The 17,488-nt window shown below is 44.9% G+C and overlaps 1 protein-coding gene across 1 annotated transcript; it reads right to left on the bottom strand.

Moving 5' to 3' along the window:
- Nucleotides 1–1,558: 1,558 nt before the first annotated feature.
- LOC122923987 (guanylin-like) lies at nt 1,559–6,185 on the bottom strand. Its single transcript, XM_044274912.1, has 3 exons — nt 6,123–6,185; nt 2,194–2,389; nt 1,559–1,623 (listed from the first exon to the last, which is right to left on the bottom strand). Exons 1-3 carry the CDS (start codon nt 6,183–6,185, stop codon nt 1,559–1,561), a joined length of 324 nt encoding a protein of 107 aa, XP_044130847.1.
- Between the last annotated feature and the right edge of the window lie 11,303 nt (nt 6,186–17,488).

Raw genomic sequence — 17,488 nt, 5'->3', positions numbered from 1 at the left:
CCAAACCTGGATGCCTAACTACATCGTGAAGGACTGTCTACCTTCTTGCCACTGGCTTTCTAGCCAGGACCAACTAACCGCAAGTATATGCCTGTTACCTGCTCTGATTAATGTCCTGGAACTCAGAGTGAACCTACTGCATAAACTGTGGACAAGCTATACTAACTCTGAACCTACTGCATAGTATATACCAAACTGTGGACATGCTATACAAACTCTGAACCTACTGCATAGTATATATCAAACTGTGGACATGCTATACTAACTCTGAACCTACTGCATAGTGTATACTAAACTATGGACATGCTATACTAACTCTGAACCTATGGCATACTATATGCTAAACTGAGGACATGCTATATACTAACTCTGAAGCTATTTCATACTAGATGCTAACTCTGAACGTTGCACAAGCTTATACTAGCTTGTGACTCCTGTAATTCTGAGAGTCCCTCCTTACCATCAGTAAAACTAATTAGATGGATAGCGGTAAATGATTTTGTTACCCCAAACTCTCCGCCTAAGACTGAGAGTGACGCCTGGGGTACATACTGAGTAACCGCGAATCCCACAGCCAAACACAAGGGTGGCGGGATAATAGTGGATGTCCATTGCTTCCGCAGTTGAGATCCTAACTGATCAACTAGGTGCGTTACACCTGTATAGTGTCCTGTGTGCTGCCCAGTATACTGTCCTGTGCGTTGTTCTGTATAGTATCCTGTGAGTTGTCCTGTATGCTGTTCTGTGTGCTGCCCTCTGCATTGCTCAGTATAGTGTTCTGTATGTTGTCTTATGCATTGCTCAGTATACTATCCTGTTTGTGGTCTTGTATAGTATGTATACTGTCCTGTATGTTGTCCTATGTGTTGCTCAGAATACTGTCCGGTATGTTGTCCTATGTGTTGCTCGGTGATACTGTCCGGTATGTTGTCCTATGTGTTGCTCAGTATACTGTCCTGTATGTTGTCCTATGTGTTGCTCAGTATACTGTCCGGTATGTTGTCCTATGTGTTGCTCGGTGATACTGTCCGGTATGTTGTCCTATGTGTTGCTCGGTATACTGTCCTGTATGTTGTCCTATGTGTTGCTCAGTATACTGTCCTGTATGTTGTCCTATGTGTTGCTCGGTGATACTGTCCGGTGTGTTGTCCTATGTGTTGCTCGGTATACTGTCCGGTGTGTTGTCCTATGTGTTGCTCGGTATACTGTCCTGTATGTTGTCCTATGTGTTGCTCGGTATACTGTCCTGTATGTTGTCCTATGTGTTGCTCGGTATACTGTCCTGTATGTTGTCCTATGTGTTGCTCGGCATACTGTCCGGTATGTTGCGGTGTCTTTTCTTTGTCAGGGGTGTATTTCTCTGGGCTGTTCTGCCGTCTGGCCCCTGGTCGGTAGCAGGGAGGGGTGATTTATTTCTCCAGGGTTGGTGCTTTGTGTCAGTGATCAGTAAAGACGACATACGAAAAGATCTCGTCACAGCGTTTATTAATGTGTTACTTCACAGAAGATTCTCTATAATGAACAGTGAGAGCGGAAGATCAGCGGCGGCAGCAGACGACTAGCAGCCACTGCACGCTGCAAAGGCGCAAACTTCACAGGCGTCCATCTTATCTGCGACAAGTGCTGGAGGGAAACATAAGGAAGACATATATAGGTAAAGTGTAGAGAACACCACAAGTCAATGGAAGAACTTGCCCGAAACATAACGATGAAGAGGCTGGACTCCATGTAGTATAATTGTTATGACGCTGCAGCAGATTAGAGTGTGAGCTCCTGGGCACAGAGATGATGGGAGTGATAGATCATGAGTGAGATAGGGAGACCGGGGACAGGTATGATGGGAGGCATATTGTATGTGAGTTAGACTAGATTGTGGTTTCCTGGAAATGGATGATGGGAGTAATACTGTGTGAGATAGATTAGGGTGTGAGCTCCTTGTCACTCATCATGAAAGTTTCTACAATTTCCCGTAGACTATTCGGATGATGGTTTACAGTTATCAGAGCTCCTGTCATCATCCCATGAATATAATATTAGTTACAGCAAGCAGAGATCTTGAAAACCGTGAGAAACTGTGGGAAATTGTAGAAGGTTTCATTGCTGAGTGAGTGCCCTCCATTTACTGACCCTCCGGTGACTCCTCATATGAGAGGGGACACTTCAGTGCACTTCATGTTGACATTTGATTCTTACCGAGTCCTCGCAGCGCCTGTGTAATCAGGTCCGGCTGGTCGCACAGATCCTGCAGTTCTGGTACAGCGTGGTTGCCGCAGATCAGATCGTACGGTTTTATATCGTCGCCCTGTGCACGGTCATCGCCCACCTTTCCATTGTCAACAACTTCTTTCAGCTTCTTCACAGTCTCCAGAGGGAAGGTGAAATCTCCAACCTGCAAAGTACACAGAAGACACCAAGCTACAGAGGCTGCAGATCAATGTGTGAGGGTGGACCTCACTGAGCTAGGAGACCCTCACGCAGAAGCTACGTGGTATGATGACTGCCATGTTACACATACAGTGGAGCTGCAGCCCAGTCACCGGTCACGGTTCAAGCCTGTGCTAAGTGCTAGCCCATATTAGACTTTCACCTTCTCATAGTGCAGAGAGTGAAGAAATGTGGAATACCACAAGAAGATAATTCTGTCAACGTTTCGGTCCTCTCAAACCTCGCTCACAGCAGTAATTATTATAATGAAACTCAGCCTGTCATGTAGAAGGAAATGTGCAATGCAAAAGTAAAACAGTGCATTCAAATTGCCAGCAGATGGCAGCAAAGTCATGAGCAATATAAAGCATCTGGATTGGCTCCTTGTCCTTCTTACTGTTCTGCAGGCCTGACATTCCGTACAGAAGGATTGGGCGAAAAAATGTAATTCCCCCCCGATCCTTCTCTCCCCTCTCTGACATCATCTGCTGGAGGAGAGTCAGGAGCTTCCCATACACATTAGATTGTCACCTGTTTTAGCAGACAATACAGTAATGTGAATAGTGGCCTTAAAGGGTTTGGCCCATTTCAGACAAGATGTACCCTCTTGGACCCACTGCTATCTCCAGGACGGACCCCCAAAGTGAAGGAGAGCACACTGCACATGCGCAACACGCTCTCTGTTCACTGTTACGGAATTCTGAAAATAGCCAAGCGTGCGCATAGCGGTGAATGGAGAACATACCGCGCTTGCACGGCCGCCTCTCCGTTCAACTCTATGGGATTGCTGGAAATAGCAGAGCGCGCTCACTCCGAAATTTTCAGAACTCCCTTAGCGGTGAATGGAGGGTGGCTGTGATTGCACGTTGTTCTCTCCTTCACTTCGGGGGGTCTTTTCTAGAGGTAGGTGCTGCTCCCACCTCTGGGACCTGCTGATATCTGATTTTGATGGCATCGTTATCTGAGATGGGAATACCCCTTTAAGTGTTTGACAGCCCCCCCCCCCCCCCGTCCCCCATTCAAGAGGCAGCTGCTGCCACCGCTCTTATATTGGGAACCTGCCACTCTCGTATTTTATTACATTGACCTAATATTGCTTTAGACATCAGTTTTTACATGTGATGTGTTTGTATTTTTTGTATTATCATATTCCCCCCCCCCCCCCCTCCCCCCCAGTCACGGATTTTGGTGGCTCTCCCGAAGTCCCGGGACGGCTGAGGTGTGTCCCGCTTTCACCTGTATCTGCCCCCTGAGAATGCAGATAGAATTGAATACGATGGTAAAGCAGGAAGACGTCAGCTCTCTACCTCACCAGTCACCGGGGAGGGTGTGCTCTGTTCATCGGGGGAGTGGGGCTAGGTGATTACTGCTTTTTTAAGAAATGTTATTTAAACTACAGGAGCAGCACTTTTGTAAGGGGGGAACTAAGGGGGCAGCACTACTGTGAAGGGGACACTAATGGGGCAGCACTAGTATGTGGAGGCACTAAGAGGTAATAACTATGGTGCTGGTGCACAAAGGGTGGGATTTGGCATGCATACATATGTAGTGCCCTGGAGCAGTGGTACTTTGAAGTCTGGACATTTGTGGACATTTTCCCTTGTTCCCCTATACAAAGTCATCAACTGTGTAACTGCATTTTATATGTATGTTGTTATATATATCCTGCTCATTTGCACAGGGGGGAGAGAAAGAGAAAGAGATAACCAAACCCGGCCCAATGCCCATCTATAAATGCCTCATTCTATCCATCCCTTTTGTGCCACCTTATAGTAGTTATGCCCCCTTAGTGTCTACACAAAGTAGGTATGCCCCCTTTGGCAAGCGCCCGACTGTATAGGGAGGGTGCTCAGGGACTGATGGTCCTCCCCCTCACCCCTTTTCGTTAAGGGAGTTAAGGGAGTCTGGCCCCGTCACCAGTGACGTAGCTAGAAATGACTGGGCCCCACAGCAAATTTTTGAATGGGGCCCCCCTCCCCCAGTAATTCTTTTGCAACCCCTTCCTTTCATGCCGCCCCCATTCCTGTGGCTAGTAAAGATCGCTCTCTCAGGCCCGGCAGCTGTTCCATCTGTTTTCTGCACTGTCTATACTGTCACTGTATATAATTTCATTGTTAAGGGGGCCCTGACAAAATTTTTTAGTCCTCCTCCTCCTGGATGGGCCCCTTCTGGGTCAGGGCCCCAAAGCAGTTGCTTCCCCTGCTTCCCCTATAGCAACGCCCTTGCCCGTCACTGTAATGGTTAAGTAGGTTGCAGAGTAGGGCCATTAAGGGTTAATTCACTGGGGACCCTCCTTGGACAGGATGGGGGCGGTGCAGGAAATCCTGAAGGTCACATATACCTCCTCTCTGTTCTGGTCTCTGTTCTGGTGGAAGCAGATTGTCCCTCCCTCCCTTTGCGGTTATTCATGGGAGGCGGGTCGAGGTGCGCGGTTATGGATACTTGGTTATTCTGTTTTGTTTTTCTATTCTTAAGAGCCCCCGCTGTTGGTAGCAGATGGCGTACCTGCCCGCTGGGAGTCCGGCGAGTGGCAGACTGCTCTGATGATTGCGGTTTAACTTGTCACACAGTTGTCGGTGTCTTTTGTTATTGGTCAAGGTTGGGTAAAGGGGCCAAGGGTGAGTTAAAGGTGGTACCCCCTTCCCTGTTTCCCTGGATACCAGCAGTCAGTGTATCCACACAGCAGTTATGGCCCCTTAGTGACTCCACACAGCAGTTATGCCCTCTTATTGCCCCCACACAGTAGTTATGGCCCTTAGTGCATCCACATGGTAATTATGACCCTGTGGTTCCTCCATGCAGTAGTTATGCTCCATTAGTGCCTCCACCCAGTAGTTATGACCCATTAGTGCCTCCACCCAGTAGTTATGGCCACTTAGTGCATCTACATAGTAGTTATGGCTCCTTAGTGCCTCCACACAGTAGTTATATCCCCTTAGTGCCTCCACACAGTAGATATGCCCCCTTAGCGCATCTACATAGTAGTTATGGCCCCTTAGTGCCTCCACCCAGTAGTTATGGCCACTTAGTGCATCTACATAGTAGTTATGGCCCCTTAGTGCCTCCACACAGTAGTTATATCCCCTTAGTGCCTCCACACAGTAGATATGCCCCCTTAGCGCATCTACATAGTAGTTATGGCCCCTTAGTGCCTCCACACAGTAGTTATGCCCCCTTATTACCCACACACAGTAGTTATGCCCCCTTATTACCCACACACAGTAGTTATAACCCCTTAGTACCTCCACACAGTAGTTATGCCCTCTTATTGCCCCCACACAGTAGTTGTGGGCCCTTAGTGCCCACACACAGTAGTTATGCCCTCTTGGTGCATCCACACTGTAGTTATGGCCCTTAGTGCTTTTTTTTGCTTTTACAAGCTTGCTTGCTCCCCTAATAATATTATTACTGTCAGACAACCCCTTTAATTGTAAAGTATACCCCTGTATTCCACCCTAAGAAGTTTTTTGTGGATGTGTGTTACTTTTATGAGCATTGACTCCTGCACTCTCTGCAGTCTTCCTTGTGTGTTCCTCTGTTTCTCAGTAATTTTGGGCTCCTAAACAGGTAGTGCTGAGGGAAAACTATGAGAACCTTAATGCACTAGTTGCTAAAAGTCATTCAGCCAGTTCTTCCTAGTGCAGGAAGACTGATGTTTCTCTGGTCAGATCCTGGAGTCCTGAGGCTGCAGCTCTTACCTTCACAATAACTGCTGCACTGAAGTGGATGAGCGCCAGGAGACACACCACCCGGGTCCACATGTTGAGGCTTGGCTGGTTCTGCCGGGGTGCCCACTGCCATCGAGCTTATATGCTTCATCCTTATCTTCCTTCTCACTGGGATGGGATTTGGCAGCAGATGACTTTCATTACCGCAAGTCTTTATGGCCCTTTTACAAGGTCACTTGATGTTTATGGGCTGATATAAGAAGATATAAAACATGATCTGATGGGCGTCTCATGTAAATTATTGCAAATATTGGGGCCATAAAATGGAGAGGACTAGGAGAGAGTATCACACCAGTATTCAAAGCAGTGTATGGACTTGCTTACCAGTGGTCTGCACGTTGGCCAGTCCTTAACGGTGACATACTGTATACTGTGCACAGTCCTAATGCCCAGTGGTATATATAGTCCACAGTCCTAATGACCAGTGGTAGATACAGAGCACAGTCCTAATGACCAGTGGTAGATACAGTGCACAGTCCTAATGACCAGTGGTATATACAGTGCACAGTCCTAATGCCCAGTGGTATATATAGTCCACAGTACTAATGCCCAGTGGTATATATAGTCCACAGTACTAATGCCCAGTGGTATGTACAGTGCACAGTCCTAATGACCAGTGGTATATACAGTGCACAGTCCTAATGCCCAGTGGTATATATAGTCCACAGTACTAATGCCCAGTGGTATATATAGTCCACAGTACTAATGCCCAGTGGTATATATAGTCCACAGTCCTAATGACCAGTGGTATATACAGTGCACAGTCCTAATGACCAGTGGTACAAACCGGATTCCAAAAAAGTTGGGACACTAAACAAATTGTGAATAAAAACTGAATGCAATGATGTGGAGATGGCAAATGTCAATATTTTATTTGTAATAGAACGTAGATGACAGATCAAACGTTTAATCCGAGTAAATGTATAATTTTAAAGGAAAAATACGTTGATTCAAATTTTCACGGTGTCAACAAATCCCCAAAAAGTTGGGACAAGTAGCAATAAGAGGCTGGAAAAAGTAAATTTGAGCATAACGAAGAGCTGGAAGACCAATTAACACTAATTAGGTCAATTGGCAACATGATTGGGTATAAAAAGAGCTTCTCAGAGTGGCAGTGTCTCTCAGAAGCCAAGATGGGTAGAGGATCACCAATTCCCACAATGTTGCGCAGAAAGATAGTGGAGCAATATCAGAAAGGTGTTACCCAGCGAAAAATTGCAAAGACTTTGCATCTATCATCATCAACTGTGCATAACATCATCCGAAGATTCAGAGAATCTGGAACAATCTCTGTGCATAAGGGTCAAGGCCGTAAAAACATACTGGATGCCCGTGATCTCCGGGCCCTTAAACGACACTGCACCACAAACAGGAATGGTACTGTAAAGGAAATCACAGAATGGGCTCAGGAATACTTCCAGAAACCATTGTCAGTGAACACAATCCACCGTGCCATCCGCCGTTGCCAGCTGAAACTCTACAGTGCAAAGAAGAAGCCATTTCTAAGCAAGATCCACAAGCTCAGGCGTTTTCACTGGGCCAGGGATCATTTAAAATGGAGTGTGGCAAAATGGAAGACTGTTCTGTGGTCAGACGAGTCACGATTCGAAGTTCTTTTTGGAAATCTGGGACGCCATGTCATCCGGACCAAAGAGGACAAGGACGACCCAAGTTGTTATCAACGGTCAGTTCAGAAGCCTGCATCTCTGATGGTATGGGGTTGCATGAGTGCGTGTGGCATGGGCAGCTTGCATGTCTGGAAAGGCACCATCAATGCAGAAACATATATTCAGGTTCTAGAACAACATATGCTCCCATCCAGACGTCATCTCTTTCAGGGAAGACCCTGCATTTTACAACAAGATAATGCCAGACCACATTCTGCATCAATCACAGCATCATGGCTGCGTAGGAGAAGGATCCGGGTACTGAAATGGCCAGTCTGCAGTCCAGATCTTTCACCTATAGAGAACATTTGGCGCATCATAAAGAGGAAGGTGCAACAAAGAAGGCCCAAGACGATTGAACAGTTAGAGGCCTGTATTAGACAAGAATGGGAGAGCATTCCTATTTCTAAACTTGAGAAACTGGTCTCCTCGGTCCCCAGACGTCTGTTGAGTGTTGTAAGAAGAAGGGGAGATGCCACACAGTGGTGAAAATGGCCTTGTCCCAACTTTTTGGGGATTTGTTGACACCATAAAATTCTGATTCAACATATTTTTCCCTTAAAATGGTACATTTTCTCAGTTCAAACTTTTGTTCTGTGATTTATGTTCTATTCTGAATAAAATATTAGAAGTTGCCATCTCCACATCATTGCATTCAGTTTTTATTCATGATTTGTATAGTGTCCCAACTTTTTTGGAATCCGGTTTGTATATACAGTGCACAGTCCTAATGACCAGTGGTAGATACAGTGCACAGTCCTAATGACCAGTGGTATATAGTGCACAGTTTTAAAGGGGTTGTCCAGGTTCAGAGCTGAACCTGGACAGCCCTCCATTTTCACCCAGGCAGCCCCCCTGACATGAGCATCGGAGCAGTTCATGCTCCGATGCTCTCCTTTGCCCTGCGCTAAATTGCACAGGGCAAAGGCATTTTTCCGGTGACGTACCGGGCTCTCCATGGGGCTGACAGGAACCCCGGTGACGTCACAGGCACTGATGGGCGGGATTTGGCTCTGCCCTAGCCAGTAAAACGGCTAGGGCAGAGCTAAAGCCCGCCCCTCAGAGCCGGTGACGTCACCGAACACACTGCTGGGCGGAAGTTACCGCCCGGCAGTGTGTTATTGAAAACACAAGAGCCCGTGCCCTGCGCGATCTAGCGCAGGGCACTGGAGCGCATCGGAGCATGAGATGCTCCGATGCTAGGCTCAGGGGGGCTGTCTGGGTGAAAATAAGGGTATGTCCGGGTTCAGCTCTGAACCTGGACAACCCCTTTAATGCCCAGTGCTATATACAGTGCACAGTCCTAATGACCAGTAGTATATACAGTGCACAGTTTTAATGCCCAGTGCTATATACAGTGCACAGTCCTAATGACCAGTGGTATATACAGTGCACAGTTTTAATGCCCAGTGGTATATACAGTGCACGGTCCTAATGACCAGTGGTAGATACAGTGCACAGTCCTAATGACCAGTGGTAGATACAGTGCACAGTCCTAATGACCAGTGGTATGTACAGTGCACAGTCCTAATGACCAGTGGTATATACAGTGCACAGTCCTAATGACCAGTGGTAGATACAGTGCACAGTCCTAATGACCAGTGGTATATACAGTGCACAGTCCTAATGACCAGTGGTAGATACAGTGCACAGTCCTAATGACCAGTGGTAGATACAGTGCACAGTCCTAATGACCAGTGGTAGATACAGTGCACAGTCCTAATGACCAGTGGTATGTACAGTGCACAGTCCTAATGACCAGTGGTATATACAGTGCACAGTGCTAATGACAAGTGGTATATACAGTGCACAGTCCTAATGACCAGTGGTAGATACAGTGTCCTCAAACCCTCCTCTTATTCATAGTGTGTATAATTTAAGCACCTGATGCTGTATAAGTCCCACACCACTTCCATCAATCTTACTTCCACCCATCACCATGTGTAAACACCACCAGAACATAATTCCGGCCGCACATTGTGTGTCCAGACGTCATCGCACCACCCACTTCCATTCATCCCCTTGAAGATTACACCCTTCACCTGCGTCATTGCTGCTATAGCCACCCTGACAGCATCTTCTGTATTAATCATAATTTCCAGAAGAGTTCACTAGAGCAGGGCTCAAACTTTTTCTACTGTACTTAGGTCTCAACAGCCAAAGCATTCTGATGACGGGACCTTGCCAGCGACCAAATGCCACCTCACCAAATACTGACCTCAAAGTAGCAGCAACCAAATACCAGCATCCAACACGCAAATGCTCCCTAGCAGCACCGAATACCACAGTGCAGCACAACATACTTCCCCAGCAGCTTCAAACCCTAAAGTGCAGCACAACATAAATCCTCAGTGCCGCCAAACCCTAAAGTGCATCACAGCATAAATCCTGAGTGCCGCCAAACCTTAAAGTGCAGCACAGCATACCTCCCTAGCAGCGCCAAATTCTAAAATACAGCACAGCATACCTCCCCAGTGCCACCAAACCTTAAAGTGGAACACAACATACCTACCCAGCAGCACCAAACCTTAAAGTGCAGGTAAACAGAGAAGTAGTCGGCACTCGATCCCGATGCACGCCGGCATGGGAAGGAACAAAATCTCAAAGCGTAATGTAAAGAAATCCCAGCTGGCACTTGAAATCTTCTATTATATGATCTTTATTATGTCACATCAATATCTCGAAACAATAGACACATTTCGGCTCATCCAGCATTTGTCAAACCTTAAAGTGCAGCACAATATACCTCCCCAGCAGCGCCAAACCTTAAAGTGCAGCACAACATGTCTCCCCAGTTGTAGCTGTCCAGCTAAGACCTGTACTAGGTTGCTAATATAGCTTATATGTTTATAAAGCTAGACCTGCCAATAACCTAGTACAGTTCCTATGTTTGTGTGTTAAAGACAAAAGCAGAGTTATTTACAGTGGCTTCATGTTTGGATGTCATATAACTGTTATATATTGTGTTCACAGAAGCAGAAAAGATAATATGCCTTTAAGATTCATTATATATTGTAAGATAAGCTCAATGACACAGCAGAAACAACAGAAAGCATAGAGTTAAACTGTTGTTGCTGGGCAGGAGTCTTGACCAATCACAGACAGCCTCACACACAACCTGTGTGGGTAATTCCCCTAGCAGGAGCTTCTAGAATCATTACACCAGAGAAGAGGAGCTGAACAGACATTCACTCCATTAAGAGCTGTGTTTTATGGAAGCAAGAGGCCAAAATAGGTATTTAAAACAGTTATATAATGTTCCTACTGTTAATATAGTGATTAGAACTGTATACTGAACTAGTTATATATGTGTTTACTTATAGTTCCACCAATTGCAACTATTCAAATTTCATATTGCAATCCAAATTGAGATCATAAAGTGCTTAAATAACTTAAAGTGAGAGTACAGATACTCAATAGAGAACTATATCCACCATTTTGTGTTGAATGACAAGATTGAACAGTTGAACCACCATCTTATGTATACCGCCATTTTGTGATATCTTTTCAACACGTGTTATGTACATGGACTATCTGCTGCGGAGGCGGCAGTGTTATATATGAAGCTAATAAAGAAGTTATTTCAAGCATTTGGTGTGCTCTTTAAACCTACTGTTTCCATAGAACGGCGCTAGAGGAATTACAGAGTAATAGACAGTCTGGTTAGACCAAAAGTCATCTAATGCCACAGCGCAAAAGGGACTTCATAGTGCTGCGCCTGCCACACCAGTAGCACCAAACTAATTCCACAGTGAGGCACATTTTACCTCTCCAGGACTGCCATACAAATACCACAATGGAACACCACTGATAGCAGCCTTGTACAATTTCATGCCCCTCCTCAACTAGCTGCAAGCATGGTTGTACCTAGAGTGTATGGGCTCCTAGGCAAATCAAGGTCTGTCCACAAATGATCCACAAAACCCATGTCTGAACCCCCCAATAACCCTTATCCTAAACCTAACCCTAGAACACGAGGCCACAGAGTTGAACTAAACCTCCCGAAGGCCCATATGCTCTAGTCTTTACCATGATATTAATGCTGCAGTTTATGCTTTAGAGTACCGTTCGTGAATATCTACATGGGAAACTGGCATGGGGGGGACATAACCCCCAGCCTATACCCCTCATTGCACCTGCACCGAAGGAAGGAAGCAGGCAGCAGGAGCGCATCATTCACTCACTGCGCCTGTGCCGAATACTGGGATTTACGGGACACTGAGGAGAACTCGAAAGTCAATCAACTGGACCTGGGCGTGCCAAAAGTGCCTAGACTGAGCCTCCGCTTTCTCATGACATAAACCCTTTAAGGCCCGTGGTATTTACAGTGCAGTCTTAAAGACCAGTGGTACCTGTGTATATACTGTGCCCAGTCCAGATGACTGTAGATACAGTGTCCTCAGTCCTGATGAGCAGTATACGCTGAGCACAGTCCTGATAGGCCGTGTTGAGTTGGTCATACACATTATGCCCCATTCACACGACCGTATTTTGATCTGAATCCTATCTGCATTTTTTGCAGATCAGATGAGGACCCATTCTGTTCAATGGGGCCGATAAAAATGTGGACAGTACATTGCGTTCTGTCTGCATCCGTGTGTCCGTTTCTCAGCCCCGCAAAAAAGATAGAACCTGTCTTACTATTGTCCGTTTTGTGGACAAGAATAGGCATTGTTTCAGTGAGTGCCCCAAAAAAAACCCGGATGCAACACAGACGCCATACATAATCTTTGTGGCCGCAAGATACATACGGTCAAGTGAATGCACTCTTAGATGTATGTTATGCTAACCCCAATCTCTTTGGGACTGGCTGACCATCTAATGTGTATGGGGGCCTCCCGACTCTCATCACGGGAGACAATGATCAGGCATGTTGGATATCAGCTGCCTGATCCTTTTGCTCTCATGGAGAAACGCTCCCTCCTCCTCTTCCTACTGAGCGCACATGCATGCTCAGCACAGCCAAGCAGGCATGTATATGAGGGGATTGGCAGGGATAGCTGTCGGCAGAACCGCCAGCATCTATCTTATGTGTATGGCCGGTCTCTCATGTAACAGGACTATAACTGCTGACTATGATTCCCCCAAGAGTAAATCCATGTTGTCCTGTTTGCACCGCGCCTCTCAGATCCGGGTGTTTCGGCAGCTCCTTGTTTTAGATCCTATTTGATGTTCGGCGTTATCACGGTGATATCTTATCTCTTGGTATAATTGGAGATATCTCCTCTCGTCCTGGAACTGTCCAGCATCATTTGGTCATCAGCCAAGTACAATATAAAAAACCTGACGGCCCGTCAAAGGCCTGGAAACGGCCCAAGAGTGCAGAATGACCCTAAAAGCTCAGCGGAGTCTTATATCAATAGCACTGTGTCTGTGCCATATCTGTCGCATGTCGAAACCTAAGAGGCGGCCATTTAAGAGGAGTAAAGAGAGCCGTTGTGTCTGTGGACATCAGGGGGGGGGGGCACACAACGATACATAGACCATGGTATGGAGGAAGCGGAATAAAAAAGAATAAAGAAAGAAGATGAACACAAAGTCGGTAAGGATGAAACAGTCCCCATTGTGGTCTTTACTTGAGGACTAATCGGTGCCCCCTGTGCACTACATGGGACTGGGACAGCAATATACTATATGTAGATACAGTATTCACAGTATCACCCAGCATCCCTTTACAGGTATATATCCATATGTACAGCGGAAAGGAAAAACCATCAACAATAAGTGCAGGTGGAGCTTTAAAGGCTATGGACACCTTCGGGGAAATTTGTTTTTAATTTTTCTCATATTGGGTTAAAATAATTTTTGCAACTGATTTTTATTAAAAATGTTCAGCCATTTCTGAGATACAAGGGTTAAAATTCAGTCTGTTTTCTTTGAATCCCGTCATCTGACAGGTCGTGTGTAGCTCTTATCTCTGCTCTCCTGACGTCATAAACACTTATTTAAAGAGGACCTGTCACCTCCCCTAACAGTAACCACTTGCATTTCCCGTGGGATATCAATTCTGGAGCATCTATTCTTATGACTCTGTAATACCATTACTCTGATTTTTTTCTAGAAGTTTATGAGTGAATTGTTGGCAGCTTGCAGTAAAGGTACAGATGAGTGGTAGCCAGTCGGGCGTGTCCCTGCACAGTCTGACATTGGCATCACTGATTGGACTGAGTCAGACACTGGTAACACCCACCAGTACATTTCTGCAGACTGCTGGCAATTAATTTGTAAACTTCTAACAGGAATAATAGAGGAATGGCACAGCACAGAGTTATAAGAATAGATGCTCCAGAATTGTTATTAGACGGAGAATGCAAGTATTCACTAAGGCCCCTTGCAGACGAGTGAGTGTTCCACCCGGGTGCAATGCGTGATGCGTACTTATTGAGCCCGCACGGAATCCAGACCTGTTAATTTCAATTGATCTGTGTACATGAGCGGTGGTTTTCACGCATCACTTGTGAGTTGCGTGAAAATCGCAGCATGTTCTATATTCTGTGATTTTCACGCAACGCTGGACCCATAGAAGTGAATGGGGCTGCGTGAAAATCGCATTGCATCCGCAAGCAAGTGCGGATGCGATGAGTTTTTCACGGATGGTTGCTAAGAGATGTTGTTTGTATACATTAATTTTTTTTATTACGCGCGTGAAAAACGCATTAGATCGCATTGCACCCACGCGATAAAAACTGAACGTGATCGCAGGCAAAACTGAATGACTTTGCCTGCGAAATCACGCATTTTTCACTGAACGCATTCGCAACGCTTTCAGATCTAATCCGGACACGCTCATCTGCAAGGGGCCTAAGACAGACATGTCAAAAGTGACCGCTCCTGTTTAAACCATATTGTTAACAGTTTGATAATAATTGAGCTATAGTATGTGTTTATGAGGTTAGGTGATCAGAGACAAGAGCTGCACATGAGTCGTCAGATAACAAGATTCAAAGAAAACAGACTGTGACAGCTTGCAAACAGACTAATTTTTAACCCTTGTTTTTCAGAAATGGCCGAACAGCTTTAATAACGACCATCAGAAATGGTCGAACAGCTTTAATAACGACCAATTGCAAAAATGATTTTTAGCCCAGAATAAGTGCAATCAGAAAAAAATTGCCCCGAAGGTGTCCATAGTTTCTCCTGACTTTTCTGTTTTCGTAACTGCAGTACCCCAGAGGATGACTGCAAAGGGAGAATTACTGATAAAATACAGTAGGAAATCTAATGTTACAAAGTAAATGGGATTTATACAACCATACCAGATCATACTCAACCAATCTGCAAATAGTTACTGCTTACTGCATACTCAAATTACGACCAAATTCTGCAAGTAGAACTATTAGTTAGACCTCAGATATACCTCTCCGAGAGATCATAAAGTGCTTAAATAACTTAAAGTGAGAGTACAGATACTCAAGAGAGAAATATATCTACCATTTTATGTTGAATGACAAGATGGAACAGTTGAACCACCATCTTATGTATACCGCCATTTTGTGATATCTTTTCAACACGTGTTATATACATGGACTATCTGCTGCGGAGGCGGCAGTGTTATATATGTTGAAAAGGTGAAGTTAATAAAGAAGTTATTTCAAGCATTTGGTGTGCTCTTTAAACCTGTTTCCATAGAACTGCTCTAGAGGAATTACAGAGTAATAGACAGTCTGGTCAGACTAAAAAGTCAGATATATCAAAATTCTTCTAATGCCACAGCGCAAAGGCACTTCATAGTGCTGCTCCTGCCACATATGGTTCTTTCATAAATCTTATAGATTCTGCCTTTATACTTCAGAAAGTAATGGCTTTTCCTATAGAGAAGCCCTCCCTGTATTAATGATGCCTTCTTTCCTTCGCACACTGATGATGTCCCTCTTCTATAAATCTTTTTACTCATTCTAACATTACTTCATCTTATATATTGTGGAATATTTCACAGTGTAACCACTCTTACTGTAAAGAAGCCTTCCCTGTTTTCCTAATGGCAACTCTTCTACATGCAGATTATGCCCCCTGGTCCTTTCATACATCTTCTTGTTGATTCTGACATTGCTCCATCTTAAGGTAGAATTTTTTACATTATAACCACTCTCTCTGTAAAGAAGCCCTCCTATTACTCATGGTAACATCTCCTGTACATGCATCTTATGCCCTCCGGTCATTTTACAAATCTTCTTTTTGATTCTGACATTACTCCCCTTATGATGGAATATTTCGCAGTGTAACCTCTCTTACTGTAAAGAAGCCTTTCCTGTACTCATGATGGAATCTCTTCTACGTGCAGCTTATACCCTCTGGTCATTTTAGAAATCTTCTTTTTGATCCTGACATTACATAGTTAAATAGTAACATAGTTTATATGGCCGAAAAAAGACATCTGTCCATCCAGTTGGGTCTGTTATCCTGCAAGTTGATCCAGAGGAAGGCAAAAAACAAACAAAAAAACTGTAAGATAGAAGCCAATTTTTCCCACTTAAGGGGAAAAAATTCCAAACTCCAATCAGAATAACTCCCTGGATCAACGACCCCTCTCTAGTAGCTATAGCCTGTAATATTATTATACTCCTAAAATACATCCAGGCCCCTCTTGAACTCTTTTAGTGAACTCACCATCACCACCTCCTCAGGCAGAGAGTACCATAGTCTCACTGCTCTTACCGTAAAGAATCCTCTTCTATGTTTGTGTACAAACCTTCGTTCTTCCAGACGCAGAGGATGTCCCCTCGTCACAGTCACAGTCCTGGGGATAAATAGATGATGGGAGAGATCTCTGTACTGACCCCTGATATATTTATACATAGTAATTAGATCTCCTCTCAGTCGTCTATTTTCTAAAGTGAATAACCCTAATTTTGATAATCTTTCAGGGTACTGTAGTCCCCCCATTCCAGTTATTACTTTAGTTGCCCTCCTCTAAACCCTCTCCAGCTCTGCTATGTCTGCCTTGTTCACAGGAGCCCAGAACTGTACACAGTCCTCCATGTGTGGTCTGACTAGTGATTTGAAAGTGGTAGAAATATGTTCTCATCACAGGCACCTATGCCCCTTCTGATGCAAACCATTATCTTTTTGGCCTTGGCAGCAGCTGCCTGACACTGGCTTCTACAGCTTAGTTTGCTGTTCACTAAAATTCCTTGGTCCTTTTCCATGTCAGTGTTACCCAGTATTTTACCATTTAGTATGTACGGGTGACTTGCATTATTCCTTCCCATGTGCATAACCTTACATTTGTCAGTGTTAAACCTCATCTGCCACCTTTCTGCCCGAGCCTCCAATCTATCCAGATCCATCTGTAGTAGTATACTGTCCTCTTCCGTGTTAATTACTTTAAACAGTTTAGTGTCATCTGCAAAAGCGGACATTTTACTGTGCAAGCCTTCTACGAGATCAAATAATAAATATATTGAAGATAATAGGACCCAATTCTGACCCCTGTGGTACCCCCACTAGTGACAGTGACCCAATCTGAGTGTGTACCGCTAATAACCACCCTCTGTTTTCTATCAATGAGCCAGTTACTTACCCACATACAGACATTTTCTCCCAGTCCAAGCATTCTCATTTTATATATTAACCTTTTATGTGGTACAGTGTCAAATGCTTTGGAGAAGTCCAGATATACGACATCCATTGATTCGCCGCTGTCAAGTCTAGAACTTACCTCCTCATAGA

Source organism: Bufo gargarizans, unplaced genomic scaffold (assembly GCF_014858855.1).
Source record: "Bufo gargarizans isolate SCDJY-AF-19 unplaced genomic scaffold, ASM1485885v1 original_scaffold_2120_pilon, whole genome shotgun sequence".
Taxonomy (NCBI): Eukaryota; Metazoa; Chordata; class Amphibia; order Anura; family Bufonidae; genus Bufo; species Bufo gargarizans.
This window is presented reverse-complemented; position numbering and strand designations above follow the sequence as displayed.